The sequence below is a fragment of the Carcharhinus amblyrhynchos genome, chromosome 10 (assembly GCF_965287045.1).
Source record: "Carcharhinus amblyrhynchos chromosome 10, sCarAmb.v2.hapA, whole genome shotgun sequence".
NCBI classification, from domain to species: domain Eukaryota; kingdom Metazoa; phylum Chordata; class Chondrichthyes; order Carcharhiniformes; family Carcharhinidae; genus Carcharhinus; species Carcharhinus amblyrhynchos.
This window is the reverse complement of record NC_137333.1, coordinates 30,311,888-30,325,119: the sequence shown is the minus strand read 5'-3', so window position 1 is coordinate 30,325,119 and position 13,232 is coordinate 30,311,888. Positions and strand designations below refer to the sequence as shown.

At 44.9% G+C, this 13,232-nt stretch overlaps 1 protein-coding gene across 2 annotated transcripts in view; it reads left to right on the top strand.

Moving 5' to 3' along the window:
- LOC145349350 (T-cell surface protein tactile) overlaps positions 1–13,232 on the top strand; it is a 131,843-nt gene that overhangs the window by 77,047 nt on the left and 41,564 nt on the right. For both annotated transcript variants that reach the window (XM_080197866.1, XM_080197865.1), the window contains exon 7: positions 1,041–1,217. In XM_080197866.1, the coding sequence (XP_080053992.1) occupies positions 1,041–1,217 (177 nt within the window). The remainder of the gene's footprint in view (positions 1–1,040; positions 1,218–13,232) is intronic.

Sequence of the window (13,232 nt, the reverse complement as noted above, 5' to 3'; positions counted from 1 at the left end):
TGGATTCCCACCCAGTACATTAAAAAAAGATTCATGAAGATTTCCGCTTTTCTTTGAAAACCTCGCCTTAAAGTTCTCTCTAAAATTTGCTCCAACTCAGACAGCTTCAATGATGGCCCAGCTCATAGGATTTCAGTCTTACCTTCTCAGATGTTGTTGCACTGGATCAAACAATTTCAGGTCTTTGACTATGCCAAGTAGAAAGGCTCCAAAAGGTTACTTTTGTCACAACGGCCCCCAGCAAAGAGCCACCAACCTTCAGCTGCCTTCTTGGATCTTCAGGACTTCTCCCCAGGACCATCTGCTTCTGCAGCCTTCTTTCTAATTGGAGTCTATTTCTCTGCTCGTCTCTTTTTCTTAACTTAACTTGGACCCTCCACTGTCTCTTGTCTTTGTCCCTTACCTGATAGAATCATAGAATCCCTACAGTGTAGAAGGAGGCCATTCAGCCCATCTTGCCTGCACCGACAATAATTCCACCCAGGCCTGATTCCCATAACCCCACGTATTTACCCTGCTAATCTCCTTGACACTAAGGGGCAATTTAGCATGGCCAATCAACCTAACCCGCACATCTTTGGACTGTAGGAGGAAACCAGAGCACCTGGAGGAAACGACTGCAGACGTGGGGAGAATGTGCAAACTTCACACAGGCAGTCGCCTGAGGCCAAAATTGAACCCCAAGTCCCTGGCACTGTAAGGCAACAGTGCAAACCACTGTGCCACCATGTCACCCTCACCTGGAACACTTGCTGGCTGACTAAAAAATGGGCTGTATCAGACCTGCCATTCACTGACCCTTGAACTGATCTGATGACCTATCAAAACATCTCTGTTACTAGGCAGGAACAAGCATTGAAACACACCATAACTTAAATATTACAATCTCCACAGACTATAAACCTAACACACAGGAAAAAAATGTATACAAATCAGGTGTCATATAAATGCAAATTCATTCCTTTTTTTATCCTACACATAAAAGCTGTTGTTTTTATTATACATGAAACATACTGAAACTTGGCTCAAATGTTTTTCAGATTCTGTTACAGTATCAGAAGTGTTCCTGGACTCAAGCGGCTTGTACGAAGTGAAAAAACGATTGTCCTTAGAGGTTAAAGCAGACCAATGGAGATTTGTTTGGTGCAAAGCTGAGTTCTTACTTCCTGGAAATAAGAGCACAGTTATGCAGTCTAGAAAGATACCCCTCAATAACCGTGAGTAGTGATTACTATGAAATAGCTATAGACTCTTCATTTGGAAATGTAACATTGAAGGATCCATTTATTGTCAAACCTTGTGGTTTCTCGCAAATATAACTATCGTTTTCTCAAGATCTTTGATTTCTACATTCCTTGTCATTTCTACACACCAAGAACAAAGAACAGTACAGCACAGGAACAGGCCCTTCAGCCTTTCAAGCATGCGCTGATCATGTTGTCCTACCTTGACCAATCGCTTATATCCCTCTATTCCCTGTTTGTTCATTTGCCTATCAAGATAAGTTTTAAATATGGCTTATGTAACTGCCTCAACCACTTCACTTTGCAATGTTTTCCAGGCCCCCGCCATCCTCTGTGTAAAAAACATCCCCCACACATCTCCACCGAACCTTCCCCTCTTGTCTGCTGGAGCAGACGAGTAAAGGAGCAGAGAGAGAGCTAAGATTTTACCTGTTAAAAACCTGTTTAAAATAAGTTTAAAGCACTTTGTTCTTTGTAGAACTGTTTAAAGCATTTGTTGTATTTACTGCTTTAAGAATTCTGAGGGAGTGGTTAGAAGGGAGTTGTGGGCCAGCCAGCTTTAAATCAGTGCCAGGTTTAAAAGGAGGCCTGGTGTAGACAGCGGGCAGCGTCTGAGCGGGCAGCGGAGTGAGTGGGAAGCACAGTGAGCTAATAGGACTTAATATCAAAAAGGGCTTGAGTGAAAAAAGGCCAGGTGAGTTTGTTTGAAAAAACAAGGAAAAAAAAATTTTTTTTCAAAACTACTACAGTGAATAATGGAGGGGCATGTGATGTGTGGTTTCTGTATGATGTGGGAACTGGTGGACCCCAGGGTCCTCCCCAGTGACCATGTCTGCAGTAAGTGCAGGTTGCTGGAGGAGCTCCAGCTCAGGGTAAATGAGCTGGCCTCTGAGCTACAGACACTGAGGCTCATCAGGGGGAGAGAGAGTGCCATTGTCAATGGGGTGCAAGTGACATCCACCCCCCCTAGACTGGCTAACTCTAAGGGTCAGGGACAAGAGGGGGCTGCTGAGAGGAGGAAGGGGGGTGAGGAGCAGAGGCCTCAGCCTCTTAATCTGCATAACAGGTTTGAGGTTCTTGCTTCCAGTCTGGAAGAGGACGAGGCAGGTGAGGTTGGTGAGCAAACTGCACACGGTACAGTGATGCAGCAGGACATAGGCAAAGAGAGGGGGAAAAGGAACGTAGTAGTGATTGGGGATAGTGGGGTGAAGGGTATTGACACTGTCCTTTGTCACAATGACAAAGTGCACAGAAGGGTGTGTTGTCTGCCTGGTGCTCGCGTACAGGATGTCACAGCTGGGCTGCAGAGGAACCTGGAGTGGGAGGGTGAGAATCCGGTCGTTGTGGTACATGTGGGTGCCGGCGACGTAAGCAAAATGCAGACTGAGGATCTGGGGAGGGAGTATGAAAGGCTGGGAATGGAATTAAAAAGTAGAACCGACAAGGTGGTTATCTCTGGGCTACTGCCTGAACCGAGTGCAGACGGGCGTAGGGTTGATAGGATTAAGGAAGTGAATGGGTGGCTCAGGGATTGGTGTGGGAGGAATGGGTTTGAATTTATGGGGCATTGGCACCAGTATGGGGGTAGGTGGGATCTGCTCGGGCAGGATGGGGTTGGTCTGAACCGTGCTGGGACCAGACTGCTGGTGAATCGAGTAAAGAGGACTGTAGACAGGGCTTTAAACTAACTGGGGGGGGAGGGTGCGAGGGTAGGTGACGTTATGAGGTCTACAGTTAAGGATAGGGTACAGGTAAGGGAAGAGGCTGAGGATGTCCCAATAATAGAGGGAGTAGGGGGCGTGAGTATGTTTGGTGGCGTTACGGCAAATAGGGTCCAGGTGAAGGCTGGGATGAAAGCGCTTTATCTGAATGCGCGAAGCATTCGGAATAAAGTGGATGAGCTGGTGGCGCAGATCAACAGAAATGGATACGATCTGGTGGCCATTACAGAGACGTGGCTGCAAGGTGACAGGGACTGGGAGCTTAATGTCCAGGGGTATCAAGTGTTTAGGAAGGATAGGCAGGAGGAAAGAGGGGGTGGCGTAGCTCTGCTGATTAAGGGTAGCATCAAGGTGGTAGCAAGGGATGATATTGGAGCCAAAGAGCAGAAAGTGGAATCGTTGTGGGTGGAGATTAGGAACAGCAAAGGGAGGAAGACGCTGGTGGGTGTCGTCTATAGGCCCCCGAATAATGATCTGGAGGTGGGGCGGGCTGTTAACGCGCAAATAAGTGTGGCGTGCAGGAATGGGACGGCCGTAGTTATGGGGGATTTCAATCTGCATATTGATTGGTCGACCCATGTTGGATGCGGTGGGCTCGAGGAGGAGTTCTTGGAATGCTGCCGGGATAATTTCCTTGAACAGTGTGTGTTGGAGCCGACGAGGGAGCGAGCTGCCTTGGACCTGGTGCTATGTAATGAGGCAGGTAGAATTAGGGACCTTGCGGTGAAGGATCCTCTTGGAGAGAGTGATCATTGTATGGTGGAGTTTCTGGTGCAGATGGAGGAGGAGAAAGTGGGTTCCCGGACACGCGTCCTTTGTTTGAATAGAGGGGAGTACGGTAGGATGAGAGAAGAATTGGCGAATGTGGACTGGGGGAGCGCGTTGGAGGGAGGGTCTGCTGAGGAGCCGTGGCGGATCTTTAAGGAGATCTTTCTTGGTGCTCAGCAGAAATTTATTCCGATGGTCAAAAAGGACCGTAGGAGGAGTGGTAATAAGCCATGGATAACGAAGGAGGTGAAGGAAAGTGTTAAATTAAAAGCGGAGGAATTTAGAGTAGCTAAGAGTAGTGGGCGAGAAGAAGATTGGGAGAGGTTTAAATGTCAACAAAGATTGACAAAGAAGTTGATAAAGGAGGGTAGGAGAAACTATGAAGCTGGGCTAGCGCTTAATATAAAAAAGGATAGCAAGAGTTTTTATAAATATATAAAAAGGAAGAGGCTGGCTAGGGTGAACGTTGGTCCTTTAGAGGATGAGAAAGGGGACCTAGTGGTAGGGGATGGGGATATGGCTAAGGTATTGAATAACTTTTTTGTTTCTGTCTTCACGGAGGAGGACATGAATAATTTGCCGGGTGTTAGCGATGGAAAGGTGGTAGGACTGGAGGGTCTTAATGACATTACTGTTACTAGAGAGGCGGTGCTCGGCAGACTGGAGGGGGCTGATTGTGGACAAGTCCCCAGGACCGGATGGAATGCATCCGAGGGTTCTGAAAGAAATGGCGGAGGTGATAGTGGATGCCTTGGTGGTTATTTTCCAGACGTCGCTGGATTCCGGGGAAGTGCCGGAAGATTGGAAAACGGCTAATGTTACGCCGTTGTTTAAGAAGGGTGCCAGGCAAAAGGCGGGGAATTATAGGCCGGTTAGTTTAACGTCTGTGGTAGGTAAAATGTTAGAACCCGTCATTAAGGAGGAAATTGCGAGGCATCTTGAAGGGAATTGCTTGATAGAGTAGATGCAGCACGGTTTCATTAAAGGGAAGTCGTGTCTGACAAATTTAATGGAGTTCTATGAGGATGTGTCTAGGGCAGTGAATAGAGGAGAGCCGGTGGATGTGGTCTTTCTGGATTTTCAGAAGGTATTTGACAAAGTACCTCATAAGAGGTTATTGCAGAAGGTCAGGGGACATGGAGTTGGGGGTAGGGTGTTAGCGTGGATAGAGGATTGGTTGTCAAATAGGAGGCAGAGAGTGGGGGTCAACGGGTGCTATTCGGATTGGCGGTTGGTGACTAGTGGAGTGCCCCAGGGGTCGGTGCTGGGGCCTCAGCTTTTTACCATTTATATAGATGATCTGGAGGAGGGAACTGAGTATAGGGTGTCGAAATTTGCTGATGACACCAAGATTGGGGGAACGGCAAATTGTGCTGAGGGTGTGGAGAGTCTGCAGAAGGATCTAGATAGGCTGGGCGAATGGGCCAGGAAATGGCAAATGGAATTTAATGTTGGCAAGTGTGAGGTGGTCCACTTTGGTAGGAATAATGGTAGGAAGGATTATTACTTACGTGGCGAAAAACTGCAGCATGCGACGGTGCAGAGGGACCTCGGGGTCCTTGTGCATGAGTCGCAAAAACCCAGCTTGCAGGTGCAGCAGGTGGTCAGGAAGGCAAATGGGATGCTGGCCTTCATAGCGAGGGGGATTGAATATAAAAGTAGGGAGGTCTTGCTGCAGCTGTATAGGGCATTGGTGAGGCCGCAGCTGGAGTACTGTGTGCAGTTTTGGGCGCCGCACCTGCGCAAAGATATTTTGGCCTTGGAGGGAGTGCAGAGGAGGTTTACTAGGCTAATGCCAGAGTTGAGGGGGTTGAACTATGAGGAGAGGCTGAATAAACTAGGCTTGTACTCGTTAGAGTTTAGAAGAATGAGGGGAGATCTCATTGAGACGTATAAGATGATGAATGGGATGGATAGGATAGAGGTGGAGAGACTCTTCCCGCTCAAAAAAGACAGTAGGACTAGGGGGCACAGCCTCAAGATAAAGGGGGGGCGGTTTAGAACGGAGTTGAGGAGGAACTTCTTCACTCAAAGGGTGGTGAATCTCTGGAATTCTCTGCCCGTTGAAGTGGTGGAGGCTGCCTCGCTAAATATTTTTAAGACGCGGGTTGATGGGTTTTTGATAAGAGAGGGGATTAAGGGTTATGGGGAGAGGGCGGGAAAGTGGAACTGAGCCACGACAGATCAGCCATGATCTTATTGAATGGCAGGGCAGGCTCTAGGGGCTAGATGGCCTACTCCTGCTCCTATTTCTTATGTTCTTATGTTCTTAATTGTCATTTCTGCCCTGGGAAAAAGCTTTCAATTGTTTACCCTATTTATACCTCTCATAATTTTATAAACTTCTATCAGGTCGCCCCTCAGCCTCTGTCTTTCCAGGGAGAACAATCCCAGTTCATTCAATCTCTCCTCAGAGCTAATACCCTCCACATACCAGAGAACATCCTGGTAAACATTTTCTGTACTCTCTCCAAAGCCTCCACGTCCTTCTGGTATGAGGTGACCAGAATTGGATGCAGTATTCTAAATATGGCCTAACCAATGTTTTATACAACCGTAACATAATTTGCCAACTTTTATACTCGATGCCCCATCCGATGAGGCTAGCATGCCATATGCCTTCTTCACCATCTTTTCTACCTGTGCTGCCACTTTCAAAGATCTGTGGACCTGTACTTCTAGATCTCTCTGCGTGCCTATGTTCCTGATGGCTGTGCCATTTGTTTTAAGCTCCTACCTGAATTGGATCTACCAAAATGCATCACCTCACATTTGTCCGGATTAACTTCCATCTGTCATTTCTCCGTCCAGTTTTCCAGGCTATCTATATCTTGCTGACAATCTTTATCAGTATCTGCAACTCCGCCAATCTTAGTATCATCCACAAATGTGGAAATCAGACCATCTACATTTTCTTCCAAGTCATTTGTGTATTACAAACAACAGAGGTCCCAGCACTGATCCCTGCGAAACACCACTCGTTGCAGACCTCCATTCAGAAAAACCCTTTCCACCGCCTCTGACCTTTATGGCCAAGATGTGGAGATGCCAGCGTTGGATGGTTTATGCTGGTTTATGACCAAACCAGTTCTGAATCCATCTAGCTAGTTCACCCCGATCCCATGAGATTTGATCTTTTGCACCAGCCTGCCATGAGGAACCTTGTTGAATACTTTAGACAACATCCACAGTCCTTCCCTCATCAATTTTTTTCTCACCTCCTCAAAAAACTCAATTAAATTATTGAGACATGACCTCCCTTGTAAAAAACCATGCTGTCTGTCACTAACAAGGCCATTCAGTTCCAAATGCGTATAGATCGTATTCCTAAGAATCCTCTCCAACAGTTTCACTCTGACTGAGGGCAAGATTACTGGCCTAAAATTACCAGGTTATTCTGGCTACCCTTCTTAAATAATGGGACAACATTGATTGTCCTCCAATTCTCTAGGATCTCACCAGTGGCCAATAAAGAAGCAAAGGTTTCTGTTAGAGGCCCAGCAATTTCATCTCTTGTCTCCCTCAGTAATCTGGAATTGATGCCATCTGACCCGGGGGATTTGTCTACCTTAATGCTTTTTAATTCACTTAACACTTCCTTCCACGTAATGATGACTTGTTCTAAAGGGTTTACACATCCCTCTGAGATATTATCAATCGACATCAATCAAACAACATTGCTGTTTGAATACTTTAGGCTGGGTTTTCAATTTAGAGATGGTCATTGGAAATCTTAGGATTTCCTACTGTCACAATTCTGCATCCTGGCTGGCAATGCCCACTCATTCTATTTTCATGGTGGACAGTCAGGGACGAGCTGGAGTTGAGCATGCCATCTCTCACAAAAGGCTCGAGGTGGAAACAGAGGCAGATCTATTCTGAGATTGTCATAGAATCATGGAACCCTACTGTGCAGAAAGAGGCCCTTCGGCCCATCGAGTCTGCACCGAACACGATCCTACCCAGGCCCTATCCCCCATATCCCTACATATTATACCCACTAATCCCTCTAACCTACACATCCCTGAACATTAAGGGGCAATTTCTTAGCATGGCCAATCAACCTAACCTGCACATCTTTGGACTGTGGGAGGAAACCAGAGTACCCGGAGGAAACCCATGCAGACACAAGGAGAATGTGCAAACTCCACACAGACAGTGACCCAAGCCGGGAATCGAACGCAGGACCCTAGAGCTGTGAAGCAGCAGTGCTAACCACTGTGCTACCGAACCACCCAGGTCAGGTTATAAGACCTGAAAGGTTTAATAATCACAAAAGTTTAAAAATCACGTACACTTCTATCAGACAAACCACAGTCTTTATAAAAGTTGACACCTGTAAATGTCAAGACCTTTACAAATAACAAAAAACAACACAGCACAGGAAACAGGCCCTTCGGCCCAACAAGCCCGCGCCACCATTTTAACATTCAGTGAGCGCCTCATTCCAATCCTTCTTCTACCTATGACTTGTGCCTACGCCTCTTGGACTCCACAATAAAGGCGTGCAAGTCCGAGAGAATTCATTATATTAGACATCTAGACATGGGGTGGGGGGTGGGGGGGGGGGGGGTAATAAGCACACAGTTATAAACTGGGACTTCAATGAAAACTTATAACAATAATGAATTAGGTCAGCTAACATGATTATGTCTTCATGCTGATTGAATATTATAATTAAGCAAGTGCAAGATTGTAGTGATTGGTGTTTAACATTGTATCTTATGCAAAATGTAACCTTAATCAATAGCTGTGAATGACAGAGATAGCTTCTATACCTTTATTGGTATATTACTTGTAATTGAACTGAAACTATATCTTGTGGATTCCTGAATTTTGTACTCTGGTTGGCCTTAATGATCTTCCAGACTTCTATATGTACAGAATAAACCATTTGAATAATGCTTTGTCTGGCTATTTGAAGGAAGCATAATACTAAATAAACTACAAGTCGGAACAACAAAGAAAGCCCATTGCTGTTCACTGAGATATTGGCCCAGTTCTGGAGATGAATGTGAGGCCATGTGACCCTTTCACTCCTTGGTCCTTTCCTTAACCCCTTCACCTTCACCCACAATAACACTCACCCCATAGCCCAATCTTATCCATACTCCCATACCCAAACCCCGGAGGGACGAACTTACCAGAATTTGACAAAGTGTTGGTCCCATTGAGAAAAATGGTGTATTTCTCTCCAGAGAAACAGACCAGCTTTCTTTCCAGATCTAATGACACCATGTCACAACAAAAGGATACGTTTCATGTCTTCATGTAGAGAGGTAAGGCCTCAACATGCTAGCTAAGCCAGTCCATACTGGGTTTGAGGAACCATGTTTAATGGTGCCTGATCAGACCAAAAAAACTCTCCCCCCAACATCCAGCCTACCACAGAGGTTTCAGGAGTCCCCACGCCCCCCGCCATCCCCCAGCCCGCCTTCATCAGGGCTGGCATAAAAACATAGAAACAAGAAGCAGGAGTAGGCCATTTGGCCCTTTGAGCCTGCTCCACTATTTATCTTGATCATGGATGTTCATTGAATTCAATATCCTGATCTCCCCTTTCTCCCATATCTCTTGATCCCTTTAGCCCCAAAAGCTATATGTAATTTCATCTTGAATTCAGACAAGGTTTTGGCCTTAATTACATTTGGGGTGGTGAATTCCAAACATTAACCTCCCTCTTGGTGAAGAAATTTCTCCTTACCTCAGTTCTAAAAGATTTACCCCTTATCCTCAAACTATGCATGCTGGTCCTGGAATCCCCCAGCATTGAGAAAATTCTTTCTGAATCTACCCTGTCTAACCCTGTTAGAATTTTATAAGTTTCCATGAGATCCTCTCACTCTTCTAAACTCCAGTGAATGTAATCCTAACCAACTTAATCTCTCCTCTGCCAAACCAGGAATCAGCCTGGTAAACCTTTGCTGTACTTCCTCTATAGCAAGGACATCCTTCCTCAGATAAGGACATCAAAACTGCATACACAATACTCCAGGTGTGGCCTTATACAATTGCAGCAAAACATCCCTATCCCTGTACACAAATCCTCTCGCTATGAAGGCCAACATAACATTTGCCTTCTGCCTGCTGTACTTGCGCACTTACTTACAGTGACTGATGCGCGAGGATTCCAAGGTCTCATTGAGTATCCTCCTCTCTCAATTTACACCCATTAAGTAATAATCTGTCTTCCTATTATTGCTACCAAAGTGGAAAATCTCACATTTATCCACATTATACTGTATCTGCCATGCAGATGCCCAAATACTCAGCCTGTCCAAATCACGTTGAAGCATCTCTGCACCCTCCTCGCACCTCATCCCCCATCCAACTTTGTATCATTTGCAAAATTTGGAGATAATACGTTCAGTTCCCTCTTCCAAATCATCAATATACAACATGAACAGTTGGGGTCGTAGTCCAGATCTTTGTGGAACCCTATTAGTCACTGATTGCCAATCAGAAAAATGCCCCTTTTTGCCAACTCTTTGCTCCCTATCTGCTAGCCAGCTTTCTATCTCAAGACATTACCTGCAATCCCATGTGCTTTAATTTTACATCTGTTTAGTATGTTATGTGAAACCTTGTCGAAGCTTTCTGAAAGTCTAAATAAACTACATCCAATGGTTCTCCTTGGTCAATTCCACTAGTTACAACTTCAAACAATTCCAATAGATTTGTCAAGCATGATTTCTCATCGGTAAATCCAAGCTTACTTTGTCTGATTATACCACTGCCTTCCAAATGACAAGTTATGAAATTCTTGGTAACAGACTCTCACAACTTCCGCAGTATCGACATTAGGTTCCGTGGTCTATAGTTCCCTGTTTTCTCTCTACCTCCCTTTTTGAATAGCCAGCTTACATTAGCTACCCTCCAATCTGTAAGAACAATTTTAGAAAAGAGTACTGTGCTCAGTTCTGGTCACCTCATTACAGGAAGGATGTGGAAGCCATAGAAAGGGTGCAGAGGAGATTTACAAGAATGTTGCCTGGGTTGGGGAGCATGCCTTATGAGGATAGGTTGAGGGAGCTCAGCATTTTCTCCTTGGAGAGATGAAGGATGAGGGGTGACCTGATAGAGGTGTATAAGATGTTGAGAGGTATTGATCAAGTGGATAGTCAGAGGCTTTTTCCCAGGGCTGAAATGGTTGCCACAAGAGGACACAGGTTTAAAGTGCTGGGGAATAGGTACAGAGGAGATGTCAGGGATAAGTTTTTCACTCAGAGTGGTGGGTGCATGGAATGGGCTGCCAGTAACAGTGGCAGAGGCAGATTCGATAGGGTCTTTTAACAGACTTTTAGATAAGTACATGGAACTTAGTAAGGTACAGGGTTATAGGTAAGCCTAGTAATCTCTAAGGTAGGGACGTGTTCGGCACAACTTTGTGGGCCAAAGGGCCTGTATTGTGCTGTAGTTTTTCTATGTTTCTATAACCACCAGTGGATCTTCTATTTCCAGGGCCACTTCCTTAAGTATTCTGTGATGAAAATAATCAGGACCAGGAGATTTATCCACCTTCAATCACATCAGTTTCCCCAAATCAATTTTTCTACAAATGCTCATTTCCTTCAGCTTCTCATTAAAACATATTTCTCTCAGCACTTCTAGCACATTATTCATGTCTTCCTTTATGAAGACTGAAGCAAAGTACAAATTTAATTCCTCAGCCATTGCTTTATTCCCCATTATGAATTCTCCCATTTCTGAAAGTAATTCATAGTTTTTGTCAATCATTTTCTCGTTACATACCTATAGAAACTTTTACTATTAGTTTTCATGTTCCCTGCTAGCTTACTTTCATATTCCGTCTTCCCTTCTTAGTCAATCTCTTGGTCCTCCTTTGCTGAGTTAGTTGAGTGATGAAGGAGCAGCAGTCTGAAAGCTTGTGATTCCAAATAATCCCATTGGACTTTAGTCGGGTGATATGAGACTTTGCATGCCATCATCATTATCTTTATTGAGATTCAGGACTGTGGTCTCAAAATCAACCAAATCATTATCCACCCCAACAAAGAATTCTATTATGTTATGGTGGCTTGTCCTCAAGCAGTTTCTCACAACCAGATTGCCAACTAATCCTTTCTGATTGCATAACACCAGTCCAAAATGGCCTGCTCCCTTGTTGGTTCCTCAGTGTACTTCTCCAGAAAACCATCGTGTATGCGCCCAAGAAATTCCTCTATATTGCACTGTGACTAATTTGACTCTCCCATTCCACATGCAGATTAAAGTCATCCATAATCACAGATGTTCCTTTAACACATGCATTTCCTGTCTAATGCTTTTCCCAACATTACCACTACAGTTTAACAGTGTATATACCACCCACACCAATGTTTTTTGCCCTTGTTGTTTCTTAACTCAGCTCATACATATTCCACACCACCTATGCTAATATCTTTCCTCAATAGTGTATCAATATCATCTTTAATCAACAATGCAACTCTGCCACCTTTTCCTTTCCCTCTGTCCTTCTTAAACACTGAATAGCTCTCAATGTTTATTACTGATCCTTGCTCACCGTGGAGCCATGTCTCTGTAATGCCAAATACATCATACCTTTTCCATCTATCTGTGCAACTAATTCATCTATTTTGTTTTGAATGTTCCAAGCTATCAGATACAAAACTTTAAGGTGGGCACATTTAATGTTTCTTTTCCCTTTCCTACTATTTTTTACTCAATCCTTATCTGATTCTGGCCCTTGATTTCCCTGCCTATCACTTTCCTTATTCTCCTTACTGTCTTTTCCTGTTGTTCTTAATTCCCTCTGCTCTGAGTTCTTGCAAAGGTTTCTATCCCCTCCATCGGAAGTCAGAGCCAACATTCACCACTCCCCACTTCAATGGTCAGAGCCAATATTGCAGAGCTGGGCCGAGAAGTGGCGGATGGAGTTTAATGTGGAAAAGTGTGAGGTAATTCACTTTGGCAGGAATAACAGATGTGTGGAGTATAGGGCTAACGGTAGGACTCTGAATAGCTTGGATGAACAGAGGGATCTAGGTGTATGTGTACATAGATCCCTGAAAGTTGGAAATCAAGTCGATAAGGTTGTTAGGAAGGTATACGGTGTCTTGGTGTTTATTGGTAGGGGGATTGAATTTAAGAGCCGCAGCGTCATGTTGCAACTGTACAAGACTCTGGTGCGGCCGCACTTGGAGTATTGTGTGCAGTTCTGGTCCCCACATTACAGGAAGGATGTGGAGGCTTTGGAGAGGGTGCAGAGGAGGTTTACCAGGATGTTGCCTGGTATGGAGGGGAGGTCCTATGAGGAGAGACTGAGGGATTTGAGGTTGTTTTCGTTAGAAAGAAGGCAGCTAAGAGGGGACCTTATTGAAACATATAAGATGATTAGAGGTTTAGATAGGGTGGACAGTGATAGCCTTTCTCCTCGGATGGAGAAAGCTAGCACGAGGGGGCATAGCTTTAAATTAAGGGGTGGTAGTTATAGGACGGATGTCAGGGATAGGTTCTTTACCCAGAGGGTGGTGAGGGA